Below are 13,755 nucleotides of genomic sequence, written 5' to 3'. Positions count from 1 at the left end.
TGGTGAAACACTGGAATGCGTTACCTAGGGAGGTGGTAGAATCTCCTTCCTTAGAGGTTTTTAAGGTCAGGCTTGACAAAGCCCTGGCTGGGATGATTTAACTGGGAATTGGTCCTGCTTTGAGCAGGGGGTTGGACTAGATGACCTTCTGGGGTCCCTTCCAACCCTGATATTCTATGATTCTATGATTCTATGAAGGCTGACTTTCCTTGGCAGATTCATCCAGCGGTACTTGCCAGTACCCCTTGGTTAAGTCTAAGGTAGAGATGAACTGGGCACGTCCAAGTTTCTCCAATTGCTTATTTGTGCGTGGCACTGGATAGTTGTCTGGGCGAGTTACAGCATTTAGCTTATGGTAGTCCACTCAAAAATGTATCTCCCCATCTGGTTTGGGATCTAGAACCACTGGAGATGCCCATGCACTGTTAGAAGGGCAGATTACACCCATCTATAGCGTGTCCTGGATCTCCTGTTCTATAGCAATTTTGGCTTGAGGAGACACCTGGTACAGTTGGGCTCTAAATAGGTGAGCATTACCTGTGTCAATGGAGTGGTATGCCCGTTCGGTCCATCCTGGGGTGGCCGAGGACATCGGCTCAAAGCTAGTGCACAGATCCTTGATTTGCTGGTGCTGCATATGTACGAGGGTCATTGAGAGGTTCACCTCTTCCACGCCACCATCACTTTTTCCGTCGTAGTAGACACCTTTAGGCCACTTAGCTTCATCTCCTCCCTGGGCTGTAAACTGACAAACCCTTAATTCTCTGGAATAAAAGGGCTTTAGAGAATTAATATGGTACACCTTAGGCTTTAGGTTTGAGGTGGGGGATGATATGAGATAGTTAACAGCTCCCAGGTGCTCCTGGACTGTAAATGGCCCTTCCCACGACACTTTCATTTTATGGATCTGGAGTGCCTTCAAGACCGTGACCTGGTCCCTGACTTTAACAGAAGGTTCTCTGGCATGTTTATCATACCAGGCCTTTTGCTCTTTTTGAGCATCTTTTAGGGTTTTTTTTAGCAAAGGCTAAAGAGGGTCGGAGGGTGTTTCAGAGGGTGTTTACGAAGTCCAGAATGTTAGTTCCTGGAGAAAGTGTAAACCCCTCCCATTGCTGCTTCACCAACTGTAATGACCCCTTAACCTCATGGCCATACACAAGTTCAAATGGTGAAAACCCTAAAGTGGGATGTGATATAGCCCTGTAGGCAAAGAGCAACTGTTGCAACACTAGGTTCCAATTGTTGGAGTGCTCATTTACGAATTCATGTATCATGGCCCCCAAAGTTTCATTAAACTTCTCCACCAGGCCATTTGTTTGATGGTGGTAACGGGTGGCAACCAAGTGGTTCACCCCATGAGCTTCCCAAAGGCTTTTCATGGTTTCTGCCAGGAAATTAGTTCCCGAATCTGTAAGGATGTTGGAGGGCCAACCTACAAAAATGTCTGTTAATGCCTGGCACACACTTTTAGCCCTGGTGTTGCTTAGAGCTACTGCTTCCAGCCATTGAGTGGCAAAATCCATGAAAGTCAATATGTACTGCTTTCCACTTGGTGTTTTTTTTTGGGAAAGGACCCAGAATATTCACAGCTACTCGCTGAAATGGAACTTCAATTCTGGGGAGTGGCTGGAGAAGGGCTTTGACCTGGTCTTGGGGTTTTCCCACTTTTTGGCACACCTCACAAGACTGGACATAGGTAGAAACATCCTTGCCCATTCCCTCCCAGTGGAAGGACCTCCCCAAACAGTCTTTGGTCCTGTTCACCCCAGCATGGCCACTTGGATGATCGTGGGCTAAGCTCAAGAGCTTTACCCGGTACTTAGTTGGCACTACCAACTGTCTCTGAGGATGCCAGTCTTTCTGGTGCCCACCAGAAAGAGTTTTCTTGTATAAAAGTCCTCTTTCTACAACAAACTGGGATCTATTAGAAGAGCTGATAGGTGGTGGGTTGCTCCGTGCCACCGTCTAAGCTTCCTGAAGGCTTTCATCTGCTTCCTGTTCAGCTAGGAACTGCTCCTTTGATGCTGGAGACATCAGTTCCTCACTGGATTGTGGATCTGGGCTTGGTCCCTCTGGAAGTGATGCAGGTGATGGGGCTGTTTCCATTGACTGTGAACCGCCCTCCGCTGGTGCACTGTGTGGTATTTCAGGCTCTGGCTGAGCCTCTTGTGTAGGGTTATCTGCTGCTGCTGCCAGTGCAGGCTCAGTGGTGCCCTCTGGTGTTGGAGCTGTAGATGGGGTTGCAAGCACTGGACTCAGTGCTGGCAATGGTTCTGGTACTGGTTGCTCTGCCAGTTCCGGTTTTGGGACTGGCTCTGGCTGGGTCTCTGCGGCTGGACCCATGACTGCTGTCGCAGACATTGGCATGGGGTCCTGTTCCACCACCTCAGTCTGGGTCTCTGGTAACACAGACTGGGCCCTTGTTGAAGGCTCAAGAACAGAGCTAGGTGTGACACCTCACTTCACCTGGCTGTGGGTGACCATTCCCACCCTCTTGGCTCGCATCACATGGTTGGCCAAGTCTTCCCCCAGCAGCATGGGAATGGGATAATCACCATAGACTGCAAAAGTCCACATTTCTGACCAGCCCTTGTACTGGACAGGCAACTTGGCTGTAGGAAAGTCAAAAGAGTTTGACTTGAAGGGTTGAATCATCACTTGGACTCTGGGTTAATTAAGTTGGGGTCCACTAAGGATTGGTAGATAGCTGACACTTGTGCTCCAGTGTCCCTCCACGCGATAACCTTCTTCCCGCCCACACTCACAGCTTCCCTTCGCTCTGGGAGGCATCTGGGCCTGAGGACCTTTGGTGTGACTCTGGTGTAATGAACTGCAGTCTGTTGGGGTTCTTGGGGCAGTTGGCCTTCACATGCCCCAGCTCATTATATTTAAAACATCGTCTAGCTGACTGGCTACTGGGATGAGGTGGGTTGCTGGAGACGGGTGTTGGGTGACGATAAGGTGTTTGGGTTTTTCCTTGGGATGTAGATGGGGCCTTGGGCTGCCCCTGGAGATAGAGTGTTGTCTTGGGTTGCCCCTTCTGATATCCGCTCCAAGTGCTACTAGTTTTTTTCTTTTTCGCCACCTCCACCCATTTGGTTCCAATATCCTCCGCCTCGATTACAGTTTTGGGCTTCCCATTTATGATATACCTTTTTATTTCCTCAGGAACACCCTCTAAGAACTGCTCCATTTGCATTAGGAAAGACAGATCTTCCCGAGATTTAATGCTGGCTCCTGATATCCAGGCATCCCAATTTTTTACAATGTGGTAGGCGTGTCAGGAAAATGCTATGTCCGGTTTCCACTTTAGGGCTCTGAACCGCTGACAGGCTTGCTCGGGTGTTAGCCCCATTTTGATTCTGGCTTTTTTTTTTCTAAAAAAGTTCATAACTGTTCATGTGTTTCTTAGACATTTCAGCCGCCACCTCTGCTAAGGATCCACTGAGCTGTGGCCTCAGCTCCACCATGTACCGGTCTGTAGAGATGCTGTATCCAAGGCAGACCCTTTTGAAATTTTCTAAGAAGGCCTCAGTATCATCTGGGATATTAGATGGGGAGGGATCCGAGTTACCCAGGAAAGTATTTTCTGTAGTATCTGGCTGATGAATCTTGCCCATATTCTCAGGGTTTAGCTGATCGCCATATTTGGGGTCGGGAAGGAATTTTCCTCCAAGGCAGATTGGAAGAGGCCCTGGAGGTTTTTCTCCTTCCTCTGTAGCATGGGGCACGGGTCACTTGCTGGAGGATTCTCTGCTCCTTGAAGTCTTTAAACTACGATTTGAGGACTTCAATAGCACAGATATAGGTGTGAGGTTTTTTGCAGGAGTGGTGGGTGAAATTCTGTGGCCTGCGTTGTGCAGGAGGTCAGACTAGATGATCATAATGGTCTCTTCTGACCTAAATATCTATGAATCTATGAATCACCTGCCTTGTAGGTGGGGAACTTTTTGGGATAGGAAGCAGTATCTGGAGAAGGATTGCTAGGGTTGTCTGGTATATTCTGCTTAGCCCTTTCCATCTCTAAGCGTTTTGTCTCTAACTCCAGTTCATGCTTCCTCTCTCTTTCTTTATCCTCCAGTTCATGCTTCCTCTCTCTTTCCCTCTCCTCCTGAGCATGCTTCTGGGCCTCCATAGCTCTCTTGTGGGCAGATTTTTCTGCCTCCATCCATCTATCATGTTCTTTTTGTCTCTTATCAGCTTCGAATCTGGCTAATTCTAATTTCTTTTGGACGTCACTGTCAGCCATCCTAGCCTTTCTGTGTTTAATCTAGCCTACCCGAGAGCTAGAAAGAAAAAAAAAAAAACACTTGTGAATTCCCCTGCAGGAGGTTAACTACCCTGCCCTCAGGCAGAGAAAAAACACTCCAGGTGCTCCCAGCTTTAAAAAAAACCTCCCTGCTTCTCAAGCAGCCAAAAGGAGAGAGAAAAAAAAAAAGCCTTTTAAAATCCTAAGCTCTGTGCTTTTGGTTCAAAATGATCCCACCACTACCACCATGTCAGGGTTCCCTCCCCACTCTGAATTCTAGGGTACAGATGTGGGGACCCTCATGAAAGAACCCCTAAGCTTATTTTTACCAGCTTAGGTTAAAACTTCCCCAAGGCACAAATTCTTTGCCCTTGGATGGTATGTTGCCACCTCCAAGTGATTTAACAAAGAATCAGGGAAAGGACCACTTGGAGTTCCTATTCCCCCAAGCCCTTACACCCCCTTTCCTGGGAAGGCTTGAGAATAATATCCTAACCAATTGGTTACAAAGTAATCGCAGACCCAAACCCCTGGGTCTTAGGACAATAGAGAAATCAGTCAGGTTTTTAAAAGAAGGATTTTATTTTAAAAAAAGGTAAAAATCACCTCTGTAAAATCAGGATGGAAAATAACTTTACAGGGTAACAAAAGATTCAAAAACACAGCAGAATTTCCTCTAGGCTTAGTTTTAAAGTTACAAAAACCAGGAGTAAACCTCCCTCCAGCAAAGGAAAAATTTACAAGCAGAACAAAAGATAATGTAACACGCCTTGCCGGGCTTTTACTTACAATTTGTAATCTGAGAGACTTTTAGGATGGTTTATAGGAGAAGGAGTTTTCTGACCTGATGCTTCTCTGCTTCCCAAGAGAACACACCAAAACAAAGCCTCCCCCACAAGATTTGAAAGTATATTCTTTCCCCATTGGTCCTTTTGGTCAGGTGCCAACCAGGTTATTTGAACTTCTTAACCCCTTACAGGTAAGGAGGAATTCTAGGCTACCCTTAGCAGTATGGTTATGACACCTGCTGTGATTGAAATTTTTAATAGCTTCATTGAAACATACTATAAAATCAGTTTTTTCTCTGCAGGAGTGAGACAGATAAAAATTGACTCCATTTGAAGTGCAAACAAGAAAGAGAAGCAGGGAGTTGTAAACTATGCAGTACCGTCCTCAGACAGATTCTTTTTGCTCTCCAGGTTCCCAGCACTTGCAGCTATCGCCCTCTACAATATCTTAATTAAACCAATATATTTTCCATCCAACTTACTTGAAGTTGTGTATACTTTGATAAAAAGGTTAATTATCTTCTTTATTTTAAAAATTGAAAAGGTAACATTTGGTGTTTTGCTTCAGATTCATGCCTATCCCTGCCATTGTGTTAAAAATCCAACATTGAATGAATCAATCAAAATAATAGAAGTCGGAGTGGACAAAGGTGTTGGTGGATGTGGGGAAGCAAGGTGGAAAACAAACACATTTGTTATGAATTTTAATATTTTGCCTTTTGTGTGCATAAAATCTGATTACACATTGTCTCCCTCATTGTGGCTGGGCACTTGTCAGGGCTTGAAATCAATTTGATACATGATCATGACAGCCTTTGCTGGTGACTCAGTTGGGAACTGCACAGAGACCTACCCACCTCATGATAACTAATGAAAAGAAGGAAGGGGAATGGGTTCATCTCATAAAGCTGTGAATTGACAATTCGCAGGCTTTGTTTAAATTGTTTGGAGGCTGTGTTCCCTTTTTATGCTATCACTGCCTCAACTAAAATACACCCCCCTGTTGCGTATGCCAGCTGTGAAAGCTGACAAATCCAAGATGATCAGTAGAGAATCTCTATTCAGTTTAGCAGAGCAGTCCTCAGCTAAATGGAACCCTGTTTTTCCTTCCTCTACCCTCCCTCTCCAATTTAGAGGAGCAGAAGAGAGAAGGGTCACTGCAGAGTGACATGAGACCATTTCCTCCCTGCATGCATACACTGCCCTGGCAGTATAATTTAACTTCTGCAGGCCCAAGTCTGAATCTGGTATTTGAACTCTGGTCTCTTGTATGTGTGAGCAAAGTACTAACTACAGGGGCACCATACAAGCGACCTGGAGCTCTGGTTTAACAATGGAAGGTATGGTCTAGTTTTAGTTAAGTTTGCTAGATAATTAAATGTTCTATCCCTTCTTCCACCTTCAGTGACTTTACTATTCTTGACAAACACCTAATAATAAATAATGATCACTAATAACTATATTTAACACTTATACAGATGAGTAAACTGAAGTACAGAGAGATTAAGTGTCTTGCCCAAGGTCAGCAAATTAATAACAAGGCCGTTAAGTAGAACACAGGTCATCTTCCTTCCAGTTTGTTGCCCTACTGCAGTCTTTCCTAAGGAGAACCTAAGTATCCCCTTCACTGTATTCTCACCCTTGCGGCCATTAATCATAGTTGCCATACTTCTGGTTAGGGACAAGTAGGATGGGTCTCCTTTTTGGGCTAGGTAGGACCAGAAGGTAATGCTCTATGATTGCAATCATAGTGCTCCCAATGTTCGCTGGCCCCTATTGTTAAGAAACTGATCATTATATCAGCCTTCCCCTCTTCCTCCAAAATGTTGAGTGGATAACAAGTTACACGTGTTCCTTGTATTGTTCTGTTTGCAGAATCATTGTGGTTTGCTGAGGTGGAGACAGGGACAGCAGCACAGGCGTCTCTTACCTACTTTATCAGCTGAGCAACCTGTCATCTCCATGGCACTCAGGAGGCACATGAAGAACTTTGTGAAAAATTATTCTGATTCTGAGGTTAAAGTCAGGGAAGCAACCTCTAATGACCCATGGGGTCCCTCTAGTTCACTAATGTTAGAGATCAGTGACCTGACATACAATACAGTTTCTCTTTTGGAGATTATGAACATGATATGGCACAGGATGAACGACCAGGGAAAGAACTGGAGGCATGTGTATAAATCCCTCATGCTCTTGGATTATCTCATCAAGAATGGATCAAAGAAAGTCATACAGCATTGTCAAGAGGGGCTCTTTAACATTCAGACATTAAAGGACTTTCATTATATAGATGAGGCTGGAAAGGATCAAGGTAAATGTAGCTTGACAAGGCCTGTCAATTAAAATTAAGAAGGTTTTTGGGGGGATTATTTAAACTAATTGCTGGGGAAAATATAGCAAGTAATTATGGCTGCACTGAAGGAAAATGCACAGGAAGGGGATATGGAGGAGCAATTTACCATGGTAGCGAAAAAAAGGATACCTAAAAATGCTCCCATCTCTCACATATAAAAAGAAAGGGTAAAATCCCAGCACTATTGAGGTCAAAGAGGCCAGAATTTCAACCCGTGTGCTTATGCACTGTTGAAAGACGTTTAAATGCAAATATGGGTGAGGTGGAATGCTTGGAACTGGGAGAAGATTAGCATGCCATTTCTGAAAAATGGTGAGATGAGAATACGCAAGAGTATACCATAATACCTGACTATAAAATATATATTGAAATATGTTAGACTGTAGATATGAGGGTGTAGTACTTCACATAGAAATTCTCTTGACAGTATACGGAAACCTAAGGGGAGAAGACTGTGAGGTAGCAACGATTTAGCTACAAACCTCAGAATATAAGAACATTAATAAGACAGTGGTGTAACTGATATGGCTGCTCAGTGCAGTGCCTCTTAAGGCATGAAGGGTATGTCTACATAGCAGTTGAGAGGGGGCTTCCCAGTGTTGGTGGACAGACACATGCTAGTTCTGCTCAAGCTATTGTGGCAAGGCACCTCCTTCGTCTCGTCAGACTTACCACTTCTCCCTCTGGCGATGGCAGGCCTGGGGTAAATCAGCCACACTTTGCCTTCCACTTTCTGTGCTCCTTTGGCTGTGTTTTCAGGGTAGGCCCCAGGGTCGGCCTAAGAGGTGATCCTTCACCAAACAAAAAGGAAACAGTCTCGTAAACACAAAAACAAAATGGGATACCTTCCCTGCCTCCTCCCTGGGGCAGGGTATCATCCTGTTGCTTGCCCTGGGGTGTCAGTCCTTCCCCCAGCAGGCACTTGGGTTTGGCTGTTCCCCTATGGGAAGGAGCACAGCCTCTCAGCCTGGAAGAGCTTGTTTCCCTGCTGACAGTAGCCTGGCAGTAGCTTGTCTCTCTCTCCCCAGAGGAGGGGTTTTTAAAGGCCCCAGGCAGCCCTTAATTGGATTCAGGTGTCCCTAATTGACCTGAGGTAATCCCTTCTCAGCTTGTAGGAAAAAGGGCCTGTAACCTTCTGGGCTAATATATCGGCCTTTCAGGACCCTCTTGCAGCCGTGGGGCCTGACTTTGTCACACTATTGTGCTAAAAACAGCAGTGTGGCTGTGGGAACTCAGGCTAGCCATCTGAGCATGTACCCACGGGGTCATTCAGGATTGTACTTGGGCAGCTAGCCCACAGCTATTTTTAGCGTACAAGCTTGACCAGAGCTAACGCATGGCTGTCTACCTGTTCTAGGAAGCACACTTCCAGCTGCTGCATAGATATACCCTCAGTAGTATGCCATGTGTACCGTAACTCAGAGGCAAATGCTGAAGGAACTACAGCATGTAGTATTTAGCCCTGATATGGCATATCAAAGGCCTTGGTTAAGAAGTTCATGGAGGATAGACCCATCAATGGTTATTAGCCAGGATGGGCAGGGATGCAAAATCATGCTCTGAAGTGACCCTAGCCTCTGTTTGCCAGAATCTGGGAAGGGCAACACGGGATGGATCACTTGATGATTACCTGTTCTGTTTATTCCCTCTGAAGCACCTGGCATTGACCATTGTCAGAAGACAGGATACTGGGCTAGATGGACCATTGGTCTGACCCAGTATGGCTATTCTTATGTTCTTAAGGGTTACTGAGCCACTAAATAATGGTTACAATAATATAATTAAATTTGTCATTAGTGCAGGGTTGGATCATGCTAGACTAATAGATTTCAGGTCAGTATGCCAGTGAAATTTATCATATTTAAAACTTGATGTTTGCCTTTGGGCATGTTTGCCATCAGAACTTGAGTACACTGGCCCACCTCAGGAATAATGAAAGTAAAGTCAGTTTGAGAATTTGATGGCATAGGGAACTGGGATATGTGGCCTTTTATCTTTATTATCACCATAATCTCTAGGTCTCCGGTTCCAGTCTGGCATAGGCGCCGACTCCACGGGGCCTCATGGAAGGAGTGGAGTGGGGGCGGGGATCGAGCACCCACGGGAAAGAGGGGAAGTTGGCGCCTATGCAGTCTGGGACAGGTTGGTAACAACTGAAAGTTCTTACCATCCAATATATGTTTAGTGACCTTTGTGAAATAAATTGGAAGCTGCAGTCCAATTCATAGCAGAAAAGTGTACATATTACAAAAAGAACCACCCAGTTTCATACTAATTGATCCACTGGCTGGCAATCTCAACAGGGAGACGGTGAAACTGAATAGAGGCCACAATAAACAAACTTCCCATCATCTAGCCCTAGAAGTGATTTTTCCAGGGTATTACTGATGACATATTGATAGGGTGGTGTAGGAATCTTATCCTGTCACTGCCCATGATGCACCTGTTGTACATATAAATAGAAGACTTACCTGTGTTAGGTTTTATCAGTCTGGAAACTTCCATGAGGACTAAATTAATTTAAAAAAAAAAAGCCAGTTTAAGTATACTGTAATGAAGAATGAAACATGGATAAAAGCATGGGGGAGGGGTTAGTTAAAAGTAAATAAAATTAACGAGGGGAGGCAGTATGACCTAGTAGATAACACACTGGACTGGAACCCAGAAAACCTGATTCAGCCACTGTCCTCCTGGGTGACCTTGGGCAAGTCACTTCACCTCCTGAACCTGTTTCCCCATCTGTGAAAAGGAGATAATGATATTTACCCTCCTTTGTAAAGTACTTTGAGATATACTGATGAAAAGTACTATGTAAAAACTAGGTTATATTATTACCCTCATGTTATATTTGGTAAACATTTCCTTTAAAAAAACTGCCATACCCACAAATTGCCAGAAAATACTAAAACCAAAAAAACCCCTGAAATAACATAGGTCTTAATTAGAACCAGGGTTATTTACACAGGAGACAGAATTGCTCATCTAGTCAATTTGCTTTTGGGGAAACAACTACATGGATTATAGTATTATGTATAAAACTTATTCCTGATGTGCTGATCCATGAAATTACAGTTAATTTTGTTGAAATGGACCATTATAATTTTAAACAGAAGTGAAAGAAAATGAGAAAAAAGGAGGCAAACTGCTAGGAGCTGAACTTCAAAGACAAGATTAAATTATTAATAAGAATGCAGCACTGCTGGGAGCAGCATGAGCTGGTAGATGAAGCTACTGGCCTGTTGGCTCTGAGATCCAACCATGCATCCACCTTACCATAGTAAATTAGATGAATTATTGGCAGTGATGGGCCTATCACACTGGGCAATTCATGTTCCCATGTGATGTATGTAAAAGTGAATTCCAGCTGATAAAAGCTTAATACTGCTCCTACTAGCTTTGAAATGCCAACTATTTGTATCTGTCCTGCAGGACAAAATGATCACACCATGATGCTAAATCATGACACTGCTATAGCTCAGTTTTCATGTAATGATGTTGCAGCAGTGCATAATGATGTTGCTTCATTTCATATTGCTATGAGAATGAGATTAAATAAATTCAAGACCATTTAATCATACTACAAGAATCTGAGGGTCATGGGACTCAGATTTATGAAAACTAGAATTGTTGCATGACAATCAGCATTTCAGTGGTGCTCTCACAGCTGTCTCAACAAAGGAGAAAGTGTCTCCATCTCACCACTGTTTAAATCTGTGGTGGTATGCAGGTCAAATCGCAGAACAAACCCAGTGGAAATCCACTGACTGAGTTATGTAATGTCAGTTTGCAGTGCCTGGACATCCCAGTTAACAGAAACAACATCCTGAAACTATCAGCTTCAAATACAATAAATTAAATAAAGCTGGTCACTCTACTTAGGAGAATGCCAGGACAGAATTCACTTGGTGGGTCATACGACTTTGAGATTAGAGGAGCTATCAAATTCAATGTTTGAAGCAGTTATGGGGGGAGAGAGAGTAATATACATTAGTAGAACATCTTAATACTGGATTCTTATAATTATGTGTACCTCAGTAAGATAGATCTAGAAACACAGAAGATACGGAGTACCAATGCCTGATACCTGCCAACAGAGGGATTCAGTCACGTGTTAAGGTTCCCCACTCAAAACACCAGAAAGAGGAGCAACATTCCCTCGTCCCTTCCACCTCCCAGGGTCCTGCCAGTATAAGAAGGATCATCATGACATACAGTCGTCTCTATGTTTGTTTCCCTGATAACTATTGCAAACAGTGAATTTGATGCACCTTTCTGTTTCATTGCTGTACCAGCCCCTCAATGAATTCAGACCTGTGAATCTCCTAAGCAGAATCAACAGCTTTATTTAACTGACTCCATTACAGCTGGTAGTTTGGGGATGTTGTTTCACAGATAGGCGCCGACTCCGTGGATGCTCCAGGGCTGGAGCACCCACGGGGAAAAATTAGTGGGTGCTCTGCACCCACCAGCAGCCAAGCTCCCCGCCCCACCTCATCTCACCTCTGCCTCCTCCCCTGAGCGCACCATGTCCCCACTCCTCCGCCTACCTCCCAGTGCTTGCCGCCACCAAACAGCTGTAGCAAGCTCTAGGAGGGAGGAGCGGGAACGTGGCGCACTCAGGGAGGAGGCGGAGCGGGGATTTGGGGAAGGGGTTGGAATGGGGGCAGGAGGGAGAAGGGCGGGGTGGAGTCAGGGCGAGGCCGGGGGCAGAGGGGGGTCGAGCACCCATCGGCGCCAGAAGAAGTCGGCACCTATGGTTTAAACACATGCTAAACACAGTAGATTTTTTAGAAGAATACAAAAAAAGTGTGTCTTTTTCCCTCTCTAGACAAATTCATTTTGATAGGATAATGTCGTCTCTTCTGAAAGAGATCTTTAATCCTTCACATCTTCCTTGGACCCTAGCATTTTTGGGCTTGACAATCTTTTCCAGAGATTGAAGATGAAAAGCACTTCAGCGTCTTTCTTTGTTCCCTATAACTCACATTGACACTAATACTCCCTTGTCACTACACACAACCATAGCCAAATTTATTAGAAAAACCCTACATACTTGTGCCAGCCTACTGGTGGCAGTGTTTTGCACTGCCATACAGAAGGCTCAGAGCTTATGGACTGGCAAGGCCCGACAGAGACAATACACTAAGGCACCAAAGAGGCAAGGAGGAATTCTGTTTGAACACTTTTCTGACCAAAGGAATAGCATCCTGCTAATAGCATTTAGCCAGAATAATGGGCTGCTACAAAGCTGGTCCTTGGAAGAAATAAAGGGAGGAAAAACCTCAAAGACCTTAACCTAAAAACATACTTCAGTTTATGAACCACACATGCAGTGTCTTAAACTCTTGTCAGATGCTTACAAAGTAAGTCTACTAAAGACAACTGCTTACTGAGATCTTGTTTTTTTGGCTCATTGTTCTATGGTTATAAATAGCTCAGCATCCTTAGCAATTTGCACTTTTCTGTAGTTGCTGGGGCCCATGATATATCCAGTTGATCCTCATTACAGAATGGGATGGTGGCTTTCTAACATATTTACCAAGTATTTCTTTTCTTTAAATTAAACCTAATTACTTCAACAGGTTATCACATCAGAGAAAAGTCTAAGCAAGTCAGTGCCTTGTTAACAGATGACCAACTGCTACATAATGAACGTGAGATAGCACGTAGAACTAGGCAGCGGACCTCCTATGCAATGCTATTGCCTAAGAAGACCACTACCAAGGACTGTTTACCAACAATGTCTGCCTCTGAGCCCATACCAGAGCTTCCTGATTCACTCAAACTTCAAGGTAAGCACCTCAGGCTTAAACTGCAAATTTACATGTGCCAATACTTTAGCCACGGGTGGGTGGGATTTGCGGGTGGGCTTTGCATTTCAGTAAACAATCTAAAAAGATTACACTGCAGGATGTAGCGATGAAGGGCTTAAGAGTCAAGAGAGGAGGCGAAGTTTGCAGGAGCAAAATGATGGGTCTTTCTGCACTACCTTTTCATTTGTCAATCTCAAATGAAATGGACTTTGGGGTTTTGTGGTATTCTAACGTATTTACTAGTGAACATGTCGTTTTCTCAGACAATCTCCACCCCCATTTTGCATGGCGTGGTATGATTAATAATCTTTACTCAGGACTGAAATATCAGGGGATAATGGTGGTAATTTGATAAAAGTCCATAGGGGACCCAGATTTGGAATAGCAAAGAGGTGCTGTAGGTCAGCACTGAGGTGCATTGGCAGAGATGTATGGAGGGTACTAGTACTGGAATAGCAAGAAATACTGCCTGTCAGTGTTATGGAACAAGCAGAGCAGTGCAAGGATATAGGGACTTAAATAGGAAAGGGTGCAGTGAGTAAGAATTAGGTA

At 44.3% G+C, this 13,755-nt stretch overlaps 2 protein-coding genes across 3 annotated transcripts in view; one reads left to right on the top strand and one right to left on the bottom strand.

The window, feature by feature from the left end:
• Window positions 1-5,081, bottom strand: part of GRAP2 (GRB2 related adaptor protein 2) — a 63,370-nt gene extending 58,289 nt beyond the window's left edge. The window contains exon 1 of the mRNA XM_075124189.1: window positions 5,039-5,081. The gene's annotated coding sequence lies outside the window, so the exon portion shown is untranslated. The remainder of the gene's footprint in view (window positions 1-5,038) is intronic.
• Window positions 1-13,755, top strand: part of ENTHD1 (ENTH domain containing 1) — a 99,510-nt gene that overhangs the window by 25,980 nt on the left and 59,775 nt on the right. The window contains exons 2-3 of one of the 2 annotated variants that reach the window (XM_048834638.2): window positions 6,913-7,348; window positions 12,973-13,182. In XM_048834638.2, coding sequence (XP_048690595.2) covers window positions 6,913-7,348; window positions 12,973-13,182 — 646 coding nt within the window. Of the gene's footprint in view, window positions 1-6,912; window positions 7,349-12,972; window positions 13,183-13,755 lie in introns of those variants that run through there. The other variant, XR_012666374.1, reaches the window with a different exon arrangement.

Source organism: Caretta caretta, chromosome 1 (genome assembly GCF_965140235.1).
Source record: "Caretta caretta isolate rCarCar2 chromosome 1, rCarCar1.hap1, whole genome shotgun sequence".
Lineage (NCBI taxonomy): Eukaryota > Metazoa > Chordata > Testudines > Cheloniidae > Caretta > Caretta caretta.
Note: the sequence above shows the minus strand (reverse complement) of the source record. Positions and strands in the feature narration are given on the sequence as shown.